General features: G+C 42.0%; 1 protein-coding gene across 1 annotated transcript in view; it reads right to left on the minus strand.

Moving 5' to 3' along the window:
* BRCA1 (BRCA1 DNA repair associated) overlaps nt 1-21779 on the minus strand; it is a 70601-nt gene that overhangs the window by 17448 nt on the left and 31374 nt on the right. The window contains exons 12-16 of the mRNA XM_080825726.1: nt 18039-18210; nt 10888-11014; nt 8529-8719; nt 7114-7424; nt 4690-4777 (exon numbers count right to left, since the gene is read on the minus strand). Of these exons, the coding sequence (XP_080681852.1) occupies nt 4690-4777; nt 7114-7424; nt 8529-8719; nt 10888-11014; nt 18039-18210 (889 nt within the window). The remainder of the gene's footprint in view (nt 1-4689; nt 4778-7113; nt 7425-8528; nt 8720-10887; nt 11015-18038; nt 18211-21779) is intronic.

Consider the following 21779-nt stretch of genomic DNA (forward strand, 5'->3'; position numbering starts at 1 on the left):
TACATTAATAAAAGAAAGAACAAGAACCATATGATACTCTCAATAGATGCTGAAAAAGCATTTGACAAAGTGCAGCATCCCTTCCTGATTAAAACTCTTCAAAGTGTGGGGATAGAGGGCACATACCTCAATATTATCAAAGCCATCTATGAGAAACCCACTGTAAATATCATTCTCAATGGAGAAAAACTGAAAGCTTTTCTGCTAAGGTCAGGAACACGGCAGGGATGTCTGTTATCACCACTGCTATTCAACATAGTACTAGAAGTCCTAGCCTCAGCAATCAGACAACAGAAAGAAATTAAGGTCATCCAAATCGGCAAAGAAGTCAAACTATCACTCTTTGCAGATGATATGATACTATATGTGGAAAACCCAAAAGGCTCCACTCCAAAACTGCTAGAACTTGTACAGGAATTCAGTAAAGTGTCAGGATATAAAGTCAATGCACAGAAATCAGTTGCATTTCTTTACACTAACAACAAGACAGAAAAAAGAGAAATTAAGGAGTCAATCCCATTTACAATTGCACCCAAAACCATAAGACACCTAGGAATAAACCTAACCAAAGAGGCAAAGAATCTATACTCAGAAAACTATAAAGTACTCATGAAAGAAATTGAGGAAGACACAAAGAAATGGAAAAATGTTCCATGCTCATGGATTGGAAAAACAAATATTGTGAAAATGTCTATTCTACCTAAAGCAATCTACACATTTAATGCAATCCCTATCAAAATCCCATCCATTTTTTTTCAAAGAAATAGAACAAATAATCCTAAAATTTATATGGAACCAGAAAAGACCTCGAATAGCCAAAGGAATATTGAAAAAGAAAGCCAAAGTTGGTGGCATCACAATTCCAGACTTCAAGCTCTATTACAAAGCTGTCATCATCAAGACAGTATGGTACTGGCACAAAAACAGACACATAGATCAATGGAACAGAATACAGAGCCCAGAAATAGACCCTCAACTGTATGGTCAACTAGTCTTCGACAAAGCAGGAAGGAATGTCCAATGGAAAAAAGACAGCATCTTCAACAAATGGTGCTGGGAAAATTGGAGAGCCACATGCAGAAAAATGAAATTGGACTATTTCCTTACACCACACACGAAAATAGACTCAAAATGGATGAAGGACCTCAATGTGAGAAAGGAATCCATCAAAATCCTTGAGGAGAACACAGGCAGCAACCTCTTTGACCTCAACCACAGCAACTTCTTCCTAGGAACATCACCAAAGGCAACAGAAGCAAGGGCAAAAATGAACTATTGGGATTTCATCAAGATCAAAAGCTTTTGCACAGCAAAGGAAACAGTTAACAAAACCAAAAGACAACTGACAGAATGGGAGAAGATATTTGCAAATGACATATCAGATAAAGGGCTAGTATCCAAAATCTATAACGAGCTTAGCAAACTCAACACCCAAAGAACAAATAATCCAATAAGAAATGGGCAGAGGACATGAACAGACATTTCTGCAAAGAAGACATCCAGATGGCCAACAGACACATGAAAAAATGCTCCACATCACTCGGCATCAGGGAAATACAAATCAAAACCACAATGAGATACCAACTCACACCAGTCAGAATGGCTAAAATTAACAAGTCAAGAAATGACAGATGCTGGCGAGGATGCAGAGAGAGGGGAACCCTCCTACACTGTTGGTGGGAATGCAAGCTGGTGCAACCACTCTGGAAAACAGTGTGGAGGTTCCTCAAAAAACTTAAAATAGAGCTACCATATGACCCAGCGATTGCACTACCGGGTATATATCCTAAAGATACAAACGTGGTGCTCCGAAGGGGCACGTGCACCCGAATGTTTATAGCACCAATGTCCACAATAGCCAAACTGTGGAAAGAGCCTAGATGTCCATCAACAGATGAATGGGTAAAGAAGATGTGGTATATATACACAATGGAATACTATGCAGCCATCAAAAGAAATGAAATCTTGCCATTTGCGACAACGTGGATGGAACTAGAGGGTATTGTGCTTAGTGAAATAAGTCAATCAGAGAAAGACAACTATCATATGATCTCTTTGATATGAGGAAGTAGAGATGCAATGTGGGGGGTTTGGGGGGAGGTAGGGAAAGAAAAAATGAAAAGATGGGATTGGGAGGGAGACAAACCATAAAAGACTCAATCTCAAAAAACAGACTGAGGGTTGCTGGGGGGAGGGGGGACGGGAGAGGGTGGTGGGGATATGGACATTGGGGAGGGTGTGTGCTATGATGAGTGCTGTGAAATGTGTAAACCTGGCGATTCACAGACCTGTACCCCTGGGGCTAAAAATACATTATATGTTTATTAAAAAAATTTTTTTAAATAAAAAATAAAAGTAGCAAATGTATTGCCTTTGTTTCAAGACCAAACTACTGTAGATTTAATTTGCCTTTTAAAGTTTGTTTTTTTTTAAGATTTTATTTATTTATTTGACAGAGAGAGATCACAAGTAGGCAGAGAGCCTGATGAGGGGCTCGATCTCAGGACCCTGAGATCATGACCTGAGCCGAAGGCAGAGGCTTAACCCACTGAACCACCCAGGCACTCCTGATTTGCCTTTTAAAGTTTTCACCTTTTAGCAGCTTTGATCCAAAGCTATAGCTTAAGATATATTAAACATAAATGACATTCATCTCTAAAATAGTAATTAGTTCAAAGTACTTTGTCCTGGCACCTGACTCCTGGGAGCATTATCCTCTGACCCAGTGGGACAGTGTCTGCACCTTAGAAATCCCAAGATCTCAGAGGTTCTAAGGCACTATGTCCCTGCTAAGGGGTCCCTGGACCCCTATGCTCAAGTGCCATCAGCTATAAGGCAGAAAAATCCTGGAGAGGGCTATCATATTTCTGGAGAGTCCATTTTGTTCAAAAGGGTTTAAGACTTGAACTACAATCTGCAACTTCCGTGTGCTGCACGCACTGTTCTTTGCTTTCTGGGGCCCAACAAGTGAGTCCACCTCCTCTTCCAGAATGCAGCTCTCTGAATATTGGGGAGACAGCTAGCTCGTTGCCTTTGGTCTTTCCATTCTTTTTTTTTTTTTTTTAAGATTTTATTTATTTATTTGACAGAGAGATCACAAGCAGGCAGAGGCAGGCAGAGAGAGAGGGAGGAAGCAGGCTCCGCGTCGAGCAGAGAGCCCGATGCGGGGCTTGATCCCAGGACCCTAAGATCACGACCTGAGCCGAAGGCAGAGGCTTTAAACCCACTGAGCCACCCAGGCGCCCCTGGTCTTTCCATCCTTTCCTCTGTTCTTCAAATGACACTGCTTTGAATTCCTCTCTCCCCATCCTCATCCTCTACCTCTACCTCTGCAGAAACACTCTACTTGGTCAGTGACCAGCTTAAAAAGAAAGCCAAAGGAGAGCACGTTACCGTCCAGGCAGTCGCTCCTGCAGAGGATGCGTTCTGGGGGGAGGGGAGGGTCAGCATCTACATTTCTCTTGCTCTGGACACTAGGCTTGTGTACATAAGGCCCAATTCCAAATGTGCTTTTTCAGCGGCCTTAAAATGTTTACTTAGATTTAGCTAAAAGCCTCTGAGGTCTCCGTTATCACACAAGCCATAATTAAGATTGAAAAAGAGGAAGGTGTAGGACAAATGAATTTTCCCCCTCTCTTTTTCCTGGTTCATATGCTAGGCTACCTCAGAGCTGACAGGAGACTTGCTTCCCGGAAAAACTGTCAGCCATGCTCAGTCCACATGCATGAGTGGAGCTAGGACACAGAGTGGACATGGAGCTAGTGTTTGCAACTGCCCGGGTTTTTTTTTTAAGGTTTTATTTATTTTTCGACAGAGAGAAGGCAAGAGAGGGAACACAAGTAGAGGGAGTGGAAGAGGGAGAAGCGGGCTCCCTGCTCAGGAGCCTGATGTGGTACTTGATCCCAGGACGCTGGGATCATGACCTGAGCCCTCCCCCCAGCTGCCCAGATTTAGAGTGGGAACTCACTTCATTCCCCTCTTCGCCCCATGCATTCCTCCAGGACTTGGGATCTGCCTTATCAGACAGCCCCCCACACAGTGCCGTCTAGGCAGGGTGGACGAGAAGTGGTTCACCATTCCTGGCTCACTACTCTCTAGATCTTACCCCAAACAAAAGGGGGTCAGGACATAGCACAACTATTATTTTTCTTTTTTTCTTTCTTTCTTTTTTTTTTTTTAAGATTTTATTTATTTGTTTGACAGATCACAAGTAGGCAGAGAGAGAGAGAGGGAAGCAGGCTCCCTGACAAGCAGAGAGCCCGATGCAGGGCTTGATCCCAGGACCCTGAAATCATGACTGAGCTGAAGGCAGAGGCTTAACCCACTGAGCCACCCAGGCGCCCCTTATTTTTCTTTCATAAATAACTGATCGACTGTTGGAAGACTGTTATCCATCCTTTGCCTAACAGATTCTCCCATTTCTTCATGTAGCTTTTTTTTTTTTTAGATTTTTTATTTATTTACTTGACAGAGAGAGATCACAAGTAGGCAGAGAGGCAGGCAGAGAGAGAGAGAGAGGGAAGCAGGCTCCCTGACGAGCAGAGAGCCCGATGCAGGGCTTGATCCCAGGACCCTGAAATCATGACCTGAGCCGAAGGCAGAGGCTTAACCCACTGAGCCACCCAGGCGCCCCTCTTCATGTAGGTTTATGCAACAGACATAACATGCTCTGTGAGGCTCTTGGTATACCTGTTTTCATGATGACATGAGTAGTCTCTTCGGAAATTTGATTAGTTAAAGTGATGTGGTGTTTTCTGGCAAACTTGTGCACAAGCATCTGAAATCAAATCAAGTATTACATGATAATCAATTACCTCTAGTACACAGCTTAGAATGCTAGTTACCCTAGCTTTGACTCTCCATTTTCCTCATAAAACGTATATCCCTTTTATTCAAAAATGCCTGAAGTCCCAAAACAAATAGTAACTTAATAAAAAAATTATGTAGAAATCATTGGAAAAAATTCTAAAACAGTTTGCACTCACAGACACAAAATTACAACCCAGGATTCAAAAATAATATTTTTTCCCTTTAATAGCCCATATCATCTGATTCCCTAAGCCAGTTCCTTTGCAGAGTGATACTCTACTATAATTTAGGTTTATCTGCCTACACTTTATAAGCCAAGAGGTAACCAGCCTGTTCAGAAAGTTATGCCACAGGTACGTGGCTGAAAACAAGGTTCAACCCTCTAAGAGTTACAAAACATTCAAGATGCTTCTGAAGGTCAGTGCAAAAGCTATCAATTTCCCCTTAAGAATAAGGATTGGAAGAGACTCAGATGCATCCGAAAAGAAAGCTACAGCCTTCTAGCTATTATCTATCAATCAAATAAAAATCAATAAGCAGTAAAAGGGATTAACCAGATCCATTACGGACACAGTTGACATAATCAGTAGCTATTGTTTGGTAAACAACTTCTCTTACTAAGGGCCATCCTGTACTAGTCACGGCCACCCCTGCCAATATTTCTGTGCTGCGCAAAACTGCAACGGAGAGCAGTCATCTTTCTTTTAAGCTGCTTGCTCCCTTCTGCCACAGGGCACTGCAAAAGGGAGGCTAGAGAAGTTAATGACATCCTCCCCCTTTTGCCACTGCCCTCTGCCAGGATCATTAGCAATTCTGAACTGATTAATTGCTGAAATCCCAGCCTTGAAACAGTCTTCAGTTAGAACAGCAACTGCTGAAAAGATCATCTTAATGTGGGCTTCGGAATTAATCATGTGTACTACAGTCAGCAGCTTTCATAATAAATTTACCACACTTCAGCAAGTCTGAATGGAGCTGAAAAGTTTTCTTCTTGGCTTGCCTAAAGACAACACGTACCCAAGTCGCTTACAGTCTAATCTGCAGCTCCGCCGAGTCCTCCGTGGCAAGGAAAAATTAGATCATTTTAGCCTCTCTGAAAAGCTGAACTCAAAAAACAAAGGGGAATGCTAACTTTCAATGAATAAATGGGGATTCGAGAGGTATAGGTAAATGATCAAGAGCAATATAAGCAGACAAAGGTATGAATTTTCAGAACAAATAGCCGATCTGGGCATATGGTTGTGAGATGGGAATTTTAGCGTTATTGATGAGAATTTATTCACTGTATCTACTACGGCAGACATAGTAGATACAGTGGGATTAGTAGTGGGATACATTTGGCCTCTGAGCCGCTACCTATAGAGAGGCAAGAAATGGTTCTAGGAAGGTTATATTAAGAAAGGGTTAAAGGAAGCCTAGGAAGGATATATTAAGAAAGATACTTAAGAATGACTGGGTCATCTCTCAGTGTGCAATAAATGGCACCCACTATTTCATCCATCTGATATGCTGGTGTGTTATTCTATGATATTAAAGAAATATTCATTCAACTACTTTATTATGAAAGGATACCAATAGTGATTAATTACCAGGGAGATCAATTTCCTAAGATGTCTGAAATCTACACTCAGCCCAAGCAGAAACAAAATTTCAGTGGTCTTAATATTTTGATGGATATTTTTCTTCAATGTGAAACAATTCCTATTTCTGGTACCAGGGGCCCAAGGACATGTCAAATCCTAATAGGGAAGGGGTGCTGTAGGGCAGAAATGATAGAGCGAGCTATGGAATAACTGTGTTACAAGCCAGGATAAAGACAAACACTGGAGAAATGCCACTATGTGGCCGTTTGCTTGGAAGCACTTTGGATTTAGTTAATTATGGTTGTAAATTCACTCAGATGTAAACCAAGGTGTTTCCTCTGGGGATTAAAACAATGCTTACTTGGTTTTTTAGATTAAAAAAAAAATAAATTAAAAAGCTCTATGTTATACCCAAAACTATACCCTTTCTGCTAATATTTAATAACTATTTTCTTAAGTATATACAAAATAGTCTATGCTACAGCTTTACTTAGGTCCCAATTTTCAGAAATTAGATTACGTAGAATTGTTCTTGGTTCCTAGATTTCTCCCTATAGGTTATTCATTGCTAGTACCTATTGAAAACTACATTAGATTACATAGAATTGTTCTTGGTTCCTAGATTTCTCCCTATAGGTTATTCATTGCTAGTTCCTACTGAAAACTATTTGCAGTATGTTAAGATGTCTCAGTTGTTAGGGAGATACATAAATACACTCACACATTCTTTTGGGGTTAAGCCTGAGGCCACCATAGATATTCTTCTGTTGTCTCTTTTTATTGAAGATATAACTTCTGGCTTCTCCCTGCCCATACCGTCTTCCCTCTTATCATACCCAACAGTATTAGCAATATGGACAGCAGCTGTACTCTTGGCTGATTCTTCAACTTGAAATTGGGGTAATTTCAATGCAGAGGTTGCAGCTGGCATGCTGCTAACATGAGCTGGCTCTGGGGCTCTGTCTGTAGAGGCATCAGACTCAGGGTCATCAGAGAAGAGGCTAATTCCAGACTCGAGGTAAGGGGTTCCCCCTGAAAGGCATGGTAGAAGAAGTTTAACCCATATGGCAATGAATCTTCAATTACAAATAGTATTCATCATGATTCTATATTTTAAACTTTTTTTTTTAAGATTTTATTTATTCATTTACAGACAGAGATCACAAGTAGGCAGAGAGGCAGGCAGAGAGAGAGGAGGAAGCAGGCTCTCTGCCAAGCAGAGAGCCGGACGTAAGGCTCGATCCCAGGACTCTGAGATCATGACCTGAGCCGAAGGCAGAGGATTAAACCACTGAGCCACCCAGGCGCCCTTAGAAGAACATTTCTTTTTTTTTTTGGAAGAACATTTCTGAAACGCTTCAGAAAATGTCACTCCACCAGGAAGTAAGCATAGCTAAAGAAAACGTGAGATTCCTAAAATGACCTTAATGAACACAGCCAAATACAACATTTAGGGGCCAAAGAGCACCTTTTGTGATAATGTGTTTTTGAGGACTAATTTAAAACTTTCTTTACTGATTAAAACTTTGATTTATAAGCCATAAAACACACCACTCATTTAAAGTGATTTATAAGGCATAAAATACATAGTCATTTATATTCATTAATTCATAAAATAAGAGCTTACTTTGGAGATCTGACTCATTTTTCAATAAAGGACAGGCTGAAAACTTCATTCTAGGGCCCTAGAATTCTTTATTTTTTTACTTTATTATTATTATTTTTAAGTAATCTCTATGTCTATTGTGGGGCTCAAACTCATGATCCCAAGATCAAGAGACACCGACCCCAAGATCAAGAGTTGCTTCTTTTACTGACTAAGCCAGGCAGGTGGCCCTAGGGCCCTAGAATTCTTACTTAACAGTTGAAATAAAATATTTAGAGCACCTAAGACTCTCCCATCCTCAAAACTGTTGGAATTAAACCAATAAAGACAGACTAAGAATTGCAATAATTTTCATGTAAATTTGGATTAATATTCAAATTATTTTTCTAAAATGGGTTTAAGTGTAAGAAAAGCATTCACTATAGACTAGACATGCTAGACATCTTAAAAGTTGATTAACCAACATATCTTTAGGTCAGATTCAAAGTAAAACAGATGTGTTTTCTCCATTACAACAGATGAAGTATTACCCAGATCTGGTCTTGGCAAATAAGGCTGCTCCGTGAAATCTTGCGCCTCTGACCTACTCGCTTGTTGCTTCTCTACACGGACAACCTTAATGAGCTCCTTTTGAGAAGGGCAGTCCGTGTCCTGAAGAATCCTTGGGCAGCTGTGCACATACCACCTCGTATCTAACAACCGGGACTGAGAGGGGGAAGACCTAGAAGAAGGATGAAGGGAGAAACACACCATGACAGTTTGTGAAAGGACTCATCACCCTTCCCGGGCAGTGGACGCACAAGTGGAACAGCTCACTGTCAGGGACATGGGGAATGACGAGCGAAAAAGAGCCCCAGTGACTGCCCAGAAGTCTGGATTCATGAAGCCTGCCAGTACGTCAGGGCTGACATATAACAGCTCTGCTTAGGGCCCCGGCGGAGGCAGGCTATCTCTCAGCTGTTTAAAAGCATGTCAGCAAATTTCACCAAATTCTCCACTGCCGCTCACTCAATCAAATTCTATGTGCTACTCCACTTGAGTCCAAATGGATGTATTAGAATCAGATCTCTCATGAAAATAGAAAGCTGATTAATTTTGACATTTATACACTCATTCTTTTTACCCAATTTTAGCAGAATTCATAGAATCATGCCTACCTCCTACCTTTTCGACGTCCAAAGCCATTCTCAAAACAAAAGCCAGCTATAAAATACTGTCAGAAGAGCACATGTGCCCAGTGATTCTCCTCCACTCTTTCAGGTGTTTAGGGCTTTGCAGAATAAGATACTTAACAACAGATTTAAAGGATACTTAACAGATTTGAGGAATTCATTCTCAAATGCATCATTTATAGTTTCCCTTAAATAGTAAAAAATGGTCTTTAATAAATAATAAAATTATTATAATATACAATCTATCATAATGGATTATAAGATATTATAACATAATATTAATAACTAAAATACATTATTGGGTGTCTACTACAAGTCAGGCAATAAAAGTAGGCTCTGTGCATTAAAGATGAGCAAAACCCTAATCACAGCTCTGAGGTAGTCTACTAGAGAGAGGACGTTCAATCAATGTGTAGGTTTTTTTCCTTTACATATATACATATCTGTATATATATATATGAAATATATTTTTTATGTAGGCTCTACACCCAGCATGGAGCCAAATGTGGAGCTTGAACTCACAACCCTGAGATCAAGATCTGGGCTAAGATCAGGAATCGGACCCTTCACTGTCTAAAGCCACCCAGGTGCCCTAATGTGCAGGTTCTTTTTTTTTTAAGGTTTTATTTATTTATTTGACAGACAGAGATCACAAGTGGGCAGAGATGCAGTCAGAGAAGGAGAAGCAGGCTCCCCACTGAGCAGAGAGCCCGATGTGGGGCTCGATCCCAGGACCCTGGGATCATGACCTGAGCCGAAGGCAGAGGCTTTAACCCACTGAGCCACCCAGGTGCCCCTGTGCAAGTTCTTTAATAGAAGTCTCTGCAGGCTACACTGGGGAGGAGGAGGAGGTATATTTAGTGTAAATATTAAATGGTAATATTTAGCGTACATATTAAATGGATGGTTAGCACAACAAATTAAAACATGGCAGTGAGGTCATTCCCTCTAAACATGGGCTTATGGAGGCCAGATCTCTGTATTCGGTCACAGCCACAATGTCACTCTCCAGCCTCAAAAATATACCCTCAGTTCACACGAGACTTGAAAGACAGTGTGATTAGATTATCAACAACTTGTCAACTATTTTCAGGAAGATAAATAAAAAAATAAAAGTATATGTATATGCAGTAGGAACTCAATAAATTCCTTTTCCTTCCTAGAGTGGTGAGACGCTGGACTCTAACGGCTTTGAGGTTCTGTCCTGAACCATCAAATAGAAAGAATAGCCCAACTTGTCCTTTTACCCTCACAGTTGTAAAGATCCAATGAGGAAGCAGATAAAGTACTTTTGAAAACATGAAGTGCTGCACAGTCTTACAATAATGAATTGCATAGACATCCCTGAGAGATATTCTGAATTTTCCTGGGGTAAATCAATAGCTAAGCTTTTTCTAGAGAGGTCAAAATTTCAATCAGGGCCAGGGCTACCTGTCTGCCTCAGCTGCCAGGCTTTAGGTTTCAGTTCTATATTTTATTCTGCCCTTCGAAAGGGACAGATCTACTGTGCATTTCTCACCTCGTACCTCAGGCCTTGTATAGTTCCAGAAAACCTAGGTGGAATTAAACAAAAGAAGTGCCCTAGAGCAATGAGAGGTTAGAAATGGCTCTTTACAAAAAACCAGAAAAAGGACGGTGAAAAGAATTTAATAATAAGAGTTCGATATAAGTAAAGGTGTTACTTAGATACTACAACGAGACATTTATTTCTTCTTACCTTCTCGTTCCTGGTTCTTTATTTTTACTGGTGGAACTATCCAGAGATACCTGATATTTGTCCGCAGAAAGGCTTTCAGGATTCTGGCTTTTAGGATAGTCGCTACTTTTCTCTGAAGTTAATACTGCTTTAAATGGAATGAGAAAACAAAGAAATCTACTTTATTGCTTTGTCCTGATGGTGGTAATTCAGGTGACGATATTGATTTTTTCAAAACCAGCAACCTGTGACAATCAAATTGGTTTTTAAACAAGTATATCAGGCAGAATTTTGTAAACAGAAGTGATGCAGCACCAGATGAAACTAAATGACTCAAAAATTGTAGGGACAGTGAAAGGAAACACTTTAGGATGGAGTAAATGAAGATACCCGGCTGAGACGAGGCTGGGAAAAACATACATTTTTTTGGCCCGGAATGATAAGGAAACAAGAATAGGAAATGAATTTTTATCTCTGCAGCAAAATAAATTATTCTGAAATCCCCTTAGATAACAGGGAAGAGAAGTACCAGAAAGCACCAAGCACATTCCCTACTGCCTCCACATCAAAGACTGTAGAGGATGGGGGCGTCAGCTGTTTGCACGTGTGGGGAAATAAGAGGGGAGCGGTTGGAGGAGAAAGAAAAAACAGGTGACATTTTGCTTCCCATTTTCAATGACTAAGAAAAAAACAAACCAAAAACCAACACACACATAAACCAAGGTGCTGACTGATAAGGAACCTTGAAGTAATCTATGGAACTGCTGATGAAATGGCACAGGAAAAGGAAAACACACACAACAGACCCAAGGCAAAGTTCTGGCACGTTAGTGCGTCCTTTTTATTTATTAATTCCTCCAAATGTATTATTGTACCACTGCTTTCTAGGAAATGCCTTTGAGGCAGAAATCTTTTATTTTTTTTTTTTTTTAATTTTTTTATTTTTTTTTTTTTTTTTAAAGATTTTATTTATTTATTTGTCAGAGAGAGAGAGAGAGAGTGAGCACAGGCAGACAGAGTGGCAGAGGGAGAAGCAGGCTCCCTGTGGAGCAAGGAGCCCGATGTGGGACTCGATCCCAGGACGCTGGGATCATGACCTGAGCCGAAGGCAGCCGCTTAACCAACTGAGCCACCCAGGCGTCCCGAGGCAGAAATCTTTTAAAAAGCAAAAACAAACACTTAAAATTACAAATGTCTTCTACCCATTAAAAAGTCACTGATGACTGTAATTTATTTTGAGCTTTTTTTTTTTTTTTAAGATTTTATCTTTTATTTATTTGAAAGAGATCACAAGTAGGCAGAGAGGCAGGCAGACAGAGGGGGAAGCAGGCTCCTCGCTGAGCAGAGAGCCCGATGCGGGGCTGGATCCCAGGACCCTGAGATCATGACCTGAGCTGAAGGCAGAGGCTTAACCCACTGAGCCACCTAGGCGCCCCTATTTTAAGCTTTTATTAGAAAAACTCAAATGCATAAAACAAAGGCAGAAAAATTTAAGCAAAAGGCTATATTAATTAAACTGCTTTTAAGTCACTGGGTAGCCTGGTGGGGGGAAATAATCATTGATCTCCTGAGTTATTTTGCATCATTTCTAGTTTTCTTTATGCCTCTCTTTTCTGGATCTGTGCGTTAGAAACACAGGAACTCCCAACTGCTGAAAGCAAGCAGTCTTACAGTGAACCAGCAGGATGTTCTTTCAACTGTGTATCATTTACCCCCCCAAACAGGGTGATAACTGATAAAAGATAATGCATAGTTTCTAAGGAATCACACCAAACAGAATTAACCACTGGAAAGGGTTAAAAAAAAAAAGTGAGGGGCACCTGGGTGGCTCAGTTGGTTAAGTGTCTGCCTTCAGCTCACGTCATGATCCTGGGGTCCTGGGATCAAGCCCTATGTTGGGCTCCCTGCTCAGCGGGAAGTCTGCTTTTCCCTCTCCCTCTTCCCCTGCTCATGGTTTCACTCTCTCTCGAATAAATAAATAAAATCTTTAAGAAATCAAAAGAAAAAAGAGTGAAAAGGTGTGGGGCAGGGAGGAGCCTTAGATACAAATACAGATATTAAAGTCATTCCATCGTCTAAACATTTCACATACGAGTTGCTCTTTTTTTTCTTTTTAAAGATTTTATTATTTGAGAGAGAGAGAGAGAGACAGAGATAGTGCTCGAGAACGGGGGTGGGGGGGGAGAGGGAGGGAGAAAATCCTAAGCAGACTCTGAGCTGAGCCCAAAACCCCATGGGGCTCAATCCGAGGACCCCAAGACCATGACCTGAACCGAAACCAAGCATCAGACACTTAACTGACTCAACCACTCAGGTGTCCCGCTCTTTTCAATATAATAAGGCTCAAACGACAAAGAAATTAAATTAACCTAAGTTAGATTCCATACCTAAAGAGTATATAAAAAACACTGGGCTAAAGTTTTCCGCTTTTTGGGCACCTGGGTGGCTCAGTGTGTTAAGCCTCTGCCTTGGGCTCAGGTCATGATCTCAGGGTCCTGGGATCGAGCCCTGCATTGGGCTCTCTGCTCAGCGGGGAGCCTCCTTCTCCCTCTCTCTCTGCCTGCCTCTCTGCCTACGGATCTCTCTCTGTCAAATAAATTTAAAAAAAAAAAAGTTTTCTGCTTTTCTTCTTCCTCAATCCTTATTTCATAAAGCAAGACCCAGAGCCCAAGTCCTGGAATGATCCATCTTAAATCACCCCCCCCTTTCAAAGATTTTATTTATTTGAGAGAGAAAGAGTGTGAGAGAGAGATCACAAGCAAGGGGGAGGGGTAGACTTCCCATTGAGCAGGGAGCCCAACGTGGGACTTGATCCCATGACCCAGGACTTGATCATGACCTGAGCCAAAGGCAGACACTTAACCGAATGAGCCACCCAGGTACCCCTCTTCTGGGGGTCTTAACCCGTTATATTCTTCATGGGTAGGAAATATGGGCTAGACCAAACATTTAATAAACTTACTGCCTATTATGCACTAAGAATTATGAAAAGTATGGGGGGGATTAAAGGAAAAAAATCACAGAAGAAGGAACGCTATTAAGAAAGGATAAACTACAAAATACAGAACCTACAATGAAATTCAGGTTTAAGAAATGATAAACTACAAAGTATAGGACCTACATCCTTCAAAAAATAAAATATTTTTAAAAAATAATGGATCTTAAACATCCATAATCCTGCCATCCAGAGATTAAAAAATATATATACATATATATATAAATAAAATATGTATATAGGATCTTAAGTTACATAGAGAGAGACACACAAATAGATAGGATCTTAAAAATAAAAACCAGTGAAATCCAAATAAGTCTAGAGTTTCATTTGTTACTAGTAATGTACCAATGTTGGTTTCTTGGGTGTGACAAAAGCACCATGGGGATGTAGGGTGATATTTGGAAACCAAAACTAGTTAAGTGGTAGAATTCCTGCAGGAACTCTCTGTACTATCATTGCTACTTTTCTATAAATCTAAAATAATCCAAAAATAAAAAGTGAATAAAAAAAAAATGTCCTTATAGCTGAAGGTAAACAAAACTACCCTTCCTAGAAGTAGTTGAAGAAGTTTGCCTGAGGGACGCCTGGGTGGCACAGATGGTTAAGCATCTGCCTTCAGCTCAGGTCATGATCCTGGGGTTGTGGGATCGAGTCCCACATCAGGCTCCCTGCTCAGTGGAGAGCCTGCTTCTCCCTCTGCCTGCTGCTCCCCCTGCTTGTGCTCGCTCTCTCTCTCTTTGACAAATAAATAAAATCTTTAAAAAAAGAAGTAAAAAGTTTGCTTGAATTTTAGTTCAATTCAAACCAACTTAAGAAAGGAAAAGCTGCAAAACTTGAGTTGATATTAGGTTGATACACTGTTTCAGAAATAAAGCCCTAAAATTTCAGAATCCATACCCCAAAATTTCCTTTCAGTAAGCGTGGGGTGGGTTTTTGAATAATGTGAATTAAAGTATTTACTGAGTACCTACTGTGTTCTCAGAGTTCTCTGCCCTCATGGAATCTACATTCTAGTGGGAGGTGAGGAAGGACTCCAAACAGTAAGCAAAACAAGTTGTGTATTATTGAAAGTTTGCAAGGCTTATGAAAAGAATAACAGGGTAAAGTGGAGCTGGAGAAGTCAGACAGGTCAGTTACAATAGAACATATGGTGGTTCATGGTAGATCTTATTGAGAAGTAGGCTTTGAGCAATTTGCACAACATATTTCAGTTATGCCAACGTACAAGGTCATGGAGGACACTCTCTGTGGAGTTGGGAGAAAGGACTTTTTTCTTTTTCTTCTCTTTTTAAATTTTATTTATTTATTTATTTTTCTAAAGATTTTATTTATTTATTTGACAGGCAGAGATCAGAGGTAGGCAGAGAGGCAGGCGGAGAGAGAGGGGGAAGCAGGCTCCCCACTGAGCAGAGAGCCTGATGCGGGGCTCGATCCCAGGATTCTGAGATCATGACCTGATCTGAAGGCAGAGGCTTAACCTACTGAGCCACCCAGGCGCCCCTCCTTTTTTCTTTTAAACTAGGAAATTTCCATAAGCTTCTCCCTTCTCCTCTCAACATTTACCCACCTACCTCAGAAGTCTGAGGACACTATAATTTCATGGAAAAGAAGGCTGTGTATAAGTTTACTATAAAGGATAGAGTAAAAGCTCCTGACAAAAATGTCATACAGAGATCCAGGAGAAATTTTCAAAAAGGTTCCAAAAAGTCCAAAGTAAAGCATAATGTATAAAAATATAGCATTTATGAAATTTTAAAATGAAAGAAAGGCACAAGGGGCACCTGGGTGGCTCAGTGGGTTAAAGCCTCTGCCTTCGGCTCAAGTCATGATCCCAGGGTCCTGGGATCCAGCCCCGAGTCAGGCTCTCTGCTCGGTGGGGAGCGGCTCCCCCCGCCCCCCGCCTGCCGCTCTGCCTACTTGTGATCTGTTATCTGTGAAATAAATAAATAAAACCTTTAATAAATAAATAAATAGAGGGGCACTTGGGTGGCTCAGTGGGTTAAAGCCTCTGCCTTCAGCTCAGGTCATGATCCCAGGGTCCTGGGATCGAACCCCGCATCTGGCTCTCTGTTCAGTGGGGGGCCTGCTTCCTCCTCTCTCTGTCTGCCTCTCTGCCTACTTGTGATCTCTGTCTGTCAAATAAATAAATAAAATCTTTAAAAAATAAATAAATAGAAAGAAAGCCACAAGAAACACGTTGTCTGCAGATCTTTAGGAAAAAATAAATACGCACACACTCCACTCCAAAGCAGAGAGAGTAGATTTACACACATATTCAAAGCCAGACAGTAACATTTTCTATGCTGTGCATTAACATGGGAAGTCTCGTCTGTTTTTAGACTGAAGATGGTGAAAGCACCCCAAAGAAGAGAGCTGTGCAGGGGACGAGACTTTGGGCTTCATTATCTGGGAGAGGAACTAAATGAAGGTACGGTTACAAAGAAAGCATTTAAGGAAATACATTTGAACCACTGCCATAGCAACAGAGTCCTGAGCTCCTCATGCATGAGCTACTGTTTCTCCCTGGACACAAAAATACTGCAAGGCACATTCTGGGACCAGGGCCACACTCTTCTGGAGAATTAAGACTTGAGTTCCTAGAAAGACGAAAAGGCAGGGCCTAAGGCCCCCAGCAGGGCTGCAGAAGGGAGCGACGAAGAAGGAACCTTCACAGGAAGTTAGCAGGGTGGCTATCACGGAGACAGTAGTGAAGAACATTCTGGCGCGGGGGGGGGGGGGGGCTCACTGCACCTGCAGGTCCCTAAGTGGCAGCCCCCTACCTCCCCTCTCCCTGCCCCTCACCCCCATGCCAAGCACCTGTGCCTCAGCATTTCCTCTCACTTATGTTTCTGCAGATCTGCCCCTATTTACAACCTGCCTGATGTGCTATTTGCACGACACCACAAGGCTCTGTCTAGTTAAAGACTCAACCTTACCTTTCAGCTCGCTTTCCTTCATTTATGCCATGTTATTCCTCAGGTCTGTGTTCACTTTTTAAAAAGATTTTATTTATTTATTTGACAGAGAGAGACACAGCAAGAAAGGGAACACCAGCAGGGGGAGCGGGAGAGGGAGAAGCAGGTTCCCCACTGAGCAGGGAGCCCAGTGCGGGACCCAATTCCAGGACCTTGGGATCATGACCCGAGCTGAAGGCAGACACAACAACTGAGCCACCCAGGCTCCCTCATTGCTCACTTCTTATAGGAAGTCAGCTCTGATCAATTCCAAGCTGCCTGGTTACTCCAAATGTCTTCTCTCAGAGGTCCACCTGGTCTTGCTGATGACCACAATGCTGTGATAAAGCGCCAGGCTCTTCCGCAGAACTGGACTTTTTGTGGATCATGGTGCAATTCCTGACACCTAGGGCAGCTCTCTCTCCGAGCGCCTCAGTTGGTTAAGCGTCCGCCTTTGGCTCAGGTCATGATCCCAGAGTCCTGGGATCAATACCCAAATCAGGCTCCTTGTTCGGCAGGGAACCTGCTTCTCCCTCTGCCTCCCCCATTGTTCGTCCTCTCCCTCAAGTAAATAAATCTTTAAAAAAGTGGGGGAGAGGGAGAAAATAAATAAATAAATAAATAGGGCTTTGGGACCTGACACCACTGTTAAAAGGATTAAGTCTAAGTGTTGTTTTTTCTAAGCTTTCTAGAATAAAGGGTTGCCTAGTTCCAGTCTTTACCATCACATTCACTTTCCTATGGGCTCCCCATAGCATCTCCTCACTGTGCGTACTCAGACGACGACACTTGACTGTCTTGGTTACTCTGTAAGGTAAACAGTTGTGAGCAGGGGCCAGAGGCAAGGCTCTAAATAAAATTACCCACGGAGTGACTCAGCAAACCTCGGCTGAGCAAAGAACATAAAATGTTGGAGTTAGGCCCACATTTTTTTTTTCCCCTAAGATTTTATTTATTTATTTGAGAGAATGAGAGAGCGTGAGCATGAGCAGGGGGAGGAGCAGAGGGAGAGGGACAAGGAGACTCTGCGCTGAGCACGGAGCCAGATGTGGGGCTTGATGCCAGGACCCTGATATCATGACCTGAGCCAAAGTCAAGAGTCAGATGTTTGACCGACTGAGCCATCCAGGCGCCCCAGGCCCACACTTTGTAGCAGGATAAAGGCTTAGGGAGGAGAAGAATTCTGCTTAACATACCAGAGTTTGGCCAATACGACAAACCTTTTCCTGATGTGTTTTGCTGTGGATTGAGCAGATCCTCCGGGGCACAAGAATCTGCCACGAGGGAAGGAGAGCTTTGAGAAGGCTGGCTCCCGTGCTGCTCTAACACAGCTTCCAGTTCCGCCATTTCCTGCTGGAGCTTTATCAGGTTATCTTGCATGGTATCCCTCTGCTGTAAACACAAGAAATGACACCAGGAAAGTCACACTCTTTTAGCGACTTGCCAGAGAGCAAAAGTATGTCACACCAATTAATTTTAGCATGGAAATGGAAACCACCTAGTATGGAATCATAAGTTCTGGCTGAACACCTTTTAATCCAACCACACTCCTGCAATTAATGCCCATGAAATTATTTCAGAATGATGTTAGAGTTAGAGTTGAAAAACAACTCCTCAAACTCTCCCAAACAGACTTGGCTTTATCGTGATGTCCTTTCAAAGCTGGTTATTTTCTTTTAAAGATAGGAAGCAAAAGAAAACAATGAAGGTACTCAAACACGATATTTAAAATCAGCATGATTCTGTTAATATTTTACACCGGCTGTGTTTCACAGATTTGATACCGTAGGACTCTTATGGGATTTGGATTAGTCCATACAAATAACGTCTGATTTCTGGCTGGTGAGGACTCTTCCTTTTCTGCGATTCTTGGACCATTTAGTCTCTAAAAGAGAGGGCAAAGAGCTAACCCATTGATTTATCTATTTGTTCCTTCAACAATTATTTGCTGACCATCTATTGTATGCGAGGCACTGTTCTAGTGCTGGGGATTAGAGTCCTCAAGGTGTTGCCCTTCTGAGAGGGTACCTAGAGATCACCAGCTGGTGGGAAGGATCTAGCAGAAAGAGCCCTGGGAAATCCTGTAAGGACAGTTACTGTTTTCAATTCAAGATAATGGGCTCTTCTTGCTTGCGGGGCTTCTGATGTTTGTTTCTTTATTTCAAGAAGAAATCTACTAAGTCTTAGTTTCGTTTGTTTTATTTTTTTAAGATTTTATTTATTTATTTGACAGAGAGAGAGAGAGAGTGATCACAAGCAGGCGGGGGGAGGGGGGAAGCAGGCTCCCCACGGAGCAGAGAGCCCGATGTGGGGCTCGATCCCAGGACCCTGAAATCATGACCTGAGCCAGAGGCAGAGGCAGAGGCTTAACCCATTGAGCCTCCCAGGCGCCCCTAAGTCTTAGTTTTGTTTTTTTTTTTAAATATTTTATTTATTTATTTGACAGACAGAGATCACAAGTAGGCCGAGAGGCAGGCAGAGAGAGAGGAAAGGAAGCAGGCTCCTTGCTGGGCAGAGAGCCCGACGTGGGGCTCGATCCCAGGACCCTGGGATCATGACCCGAGCCGAAGGCAGAGGCTTTAACCCACTGAGCCACCCAGGTGCCCCAAGTCTTAGGTTTTTGATAAACAAAGTACTTGGTAAGTAAGGAGCTTTCCAAACCATACATTTCTTTATCACCGTTAGAAGGAATATCCATGGCTGCTGGCGAACCCCAGGGAAACAGACTGTTTCACCCTCCGTTGCTTCTGATCCTTGCAAATGACTTTGCCCTCTACTAAAAACAAGCCATCTACTTTCTCCCGTGACACCGAGTTCACAGCTTGCAGGTTTTATGGTCAGAAAATGTATTCCCAGCATCACAAGGTTTCTGCTGCTACCCTGAGACCGCCCTGCAGCCAACGTGTGCAGCAGGGCCACTGCCACCACGTGGTGCTTATAGGTAGTTCTGTTGTTGATCACACCCTGGCCTTGGAGCTGCCTCCGTAAATCTGGCAGGAAACCAGCTATCTGACAAGCTTCAGAAGCCCTATTAGTCACTTCTGGCATGACCATCACATCTAGCCTCTCTGTGGCCATTAAATAGGTTAGAAAAATCAGCAAAAATAGTAACCGGAGAACTGTAATTAGAGAACTTTCCTTTGGGTTTTCCCAAAGGAATTACTTTAGAACCTAAATTCCCTTGTAGGTAATTGCCCAGATACATTCGGGAGACCAAAACCAAATTGCTTAGAGGCTTTTCTTTTCTTTCTTTCTTTCTTTCTTTTTTAAAATTCTAATTCTTAAGTGTTTCTGGAATTAGCCCTATTCTTTTCTATTCCCAACATGCTACTCTGATCTCTTTTAATACAGCTGCATTACTGTGGAAGTTCTTTAAAAGTCATGTTTATCATGTCTCTTTCTTCCATAAAGACCTTAGTAGTATACCACTGCTCAGATAAGTTAATATTTCTGAACACTATATAATTATTACTCATTCCTGCCCTCAGGATAAAGTCCAAATTCCTAAGCATAGCATTCAAAAGGCCTTACACACCCTGATCTTTTTATTTCTTCCCTCAACTACCCCTATGTTCTGTTTTCCAGTCACATGGGACAACTCTGCTTTCTGGACATTTCATGCCTCTGTCTTTGCCTTGCTTGCTGCCTCCTTCCCCCTTCTACCTGGAAAAATCCTTCTCCTTCAAGGTCCATCTCAAATGGCTCCTTCAGAAGTCCCCCATCTACATCTACTATCAGGAACAGATGACCCCCCACTACCTCATTTATACTGCTAATGCATTAGTATATGGAAGTGGAATACTGACCCCTTTTGAGGGGAGGAATCCTTCCTTAATCATTTTTGTATTCCCGATGCCTAGCAGGTAGTTAAACACTCAGTAAATGTTTAATGCAGAAATGAATGAATGAATATAATCAGTCAGTCTTTATTGAAAAATAGATACTAATGATACCAAATTAGGATTTCTCTATCTCCTATATACTTCTCCTTCGTTTGATTAAACAGATAGAGGGAAAATATCCTACTTCAATCACTTTGCATCTGTGCTACTCTAGATTTAGGTTAGCCAGGAAATCTGACCTTAAGTCTGTTTTGGAGTAGATGCTTGCTAAAAACAATTTACAGACTGCGTCTTGAACAGACAGATGTATCTCTGCAAATAAGATCAGAAATATAAAAAAACAAGGAGGCTGGACAGAATCAGAAACCAGGACCTACAACCTTAAAACACAAGGCACAAAAAGGTGAAAGGCATTCGGGAAAAGTCGACAGAGCCCCAAGTTCACACCCAGAAAGGATCACAGGAGTTGCAGAGAAAAGGCCTCCTTGGTCTTTTTGTTCATTCAGTCACCATGGTAATCCTGTAGGCGGGAAGAATGCTGGTGACAACTCAGGTATGGGAGAGGTTTCCTCCTGACTCCAGCAGGTTTCAGTCCTAGAGGAATCTGCTCTGTGGGCAGCAGAAGACAAGCCCTTTCTTTCTATAGTCCTCACAGCAATGCCAAGAATTAGAAGATTTAAAAACTGGATACCACCTGGTGTTGGCAAAGGTACAGGGAAATGGGAACCATCAAGTATCACGGGGGCTGGAAGAATTTAGATTTGTTCAATCTTTCCGAAGAACAATTTAACAATATGTATCAAAGACCAAACATTTCAGTCCTAGGAATTTATACTAAGGAAAGCACTGGGAACATGGGCAAATATTTAGCTATCAAGATACTGCTATAGGGGGGCGCCTGGGTGGCTCAGTGGGTTAAAGCCTCTGCCTTCGGCTCAGGTCATGATCCCAGGGTCCTGGGATCGAGCCCCACATCGGGCTCTCTGCTCAGCGGTGAGCCTGCTTTCTCCTCTCTCTCTGCCTGCCTCTCTGCCTACTTGTGATCTCTCTCTGTCAAATAAATAAATAAAATCTTAAAAAAAAAAAAAAGATACTGCTATAGGGGCGCCTGGCTGCCTC

Source organism: Martes martes, assembly GCF_963455335.1.
Source record: "Martes martes genome assembly, chromosome: 16".
Taxonomy (NCBI): domain Eukaryota; kingdom Metazoa; phylum Chordata; class Mammalia; order Carnivora; family Mustelidae; genus Martes; species Martes martes.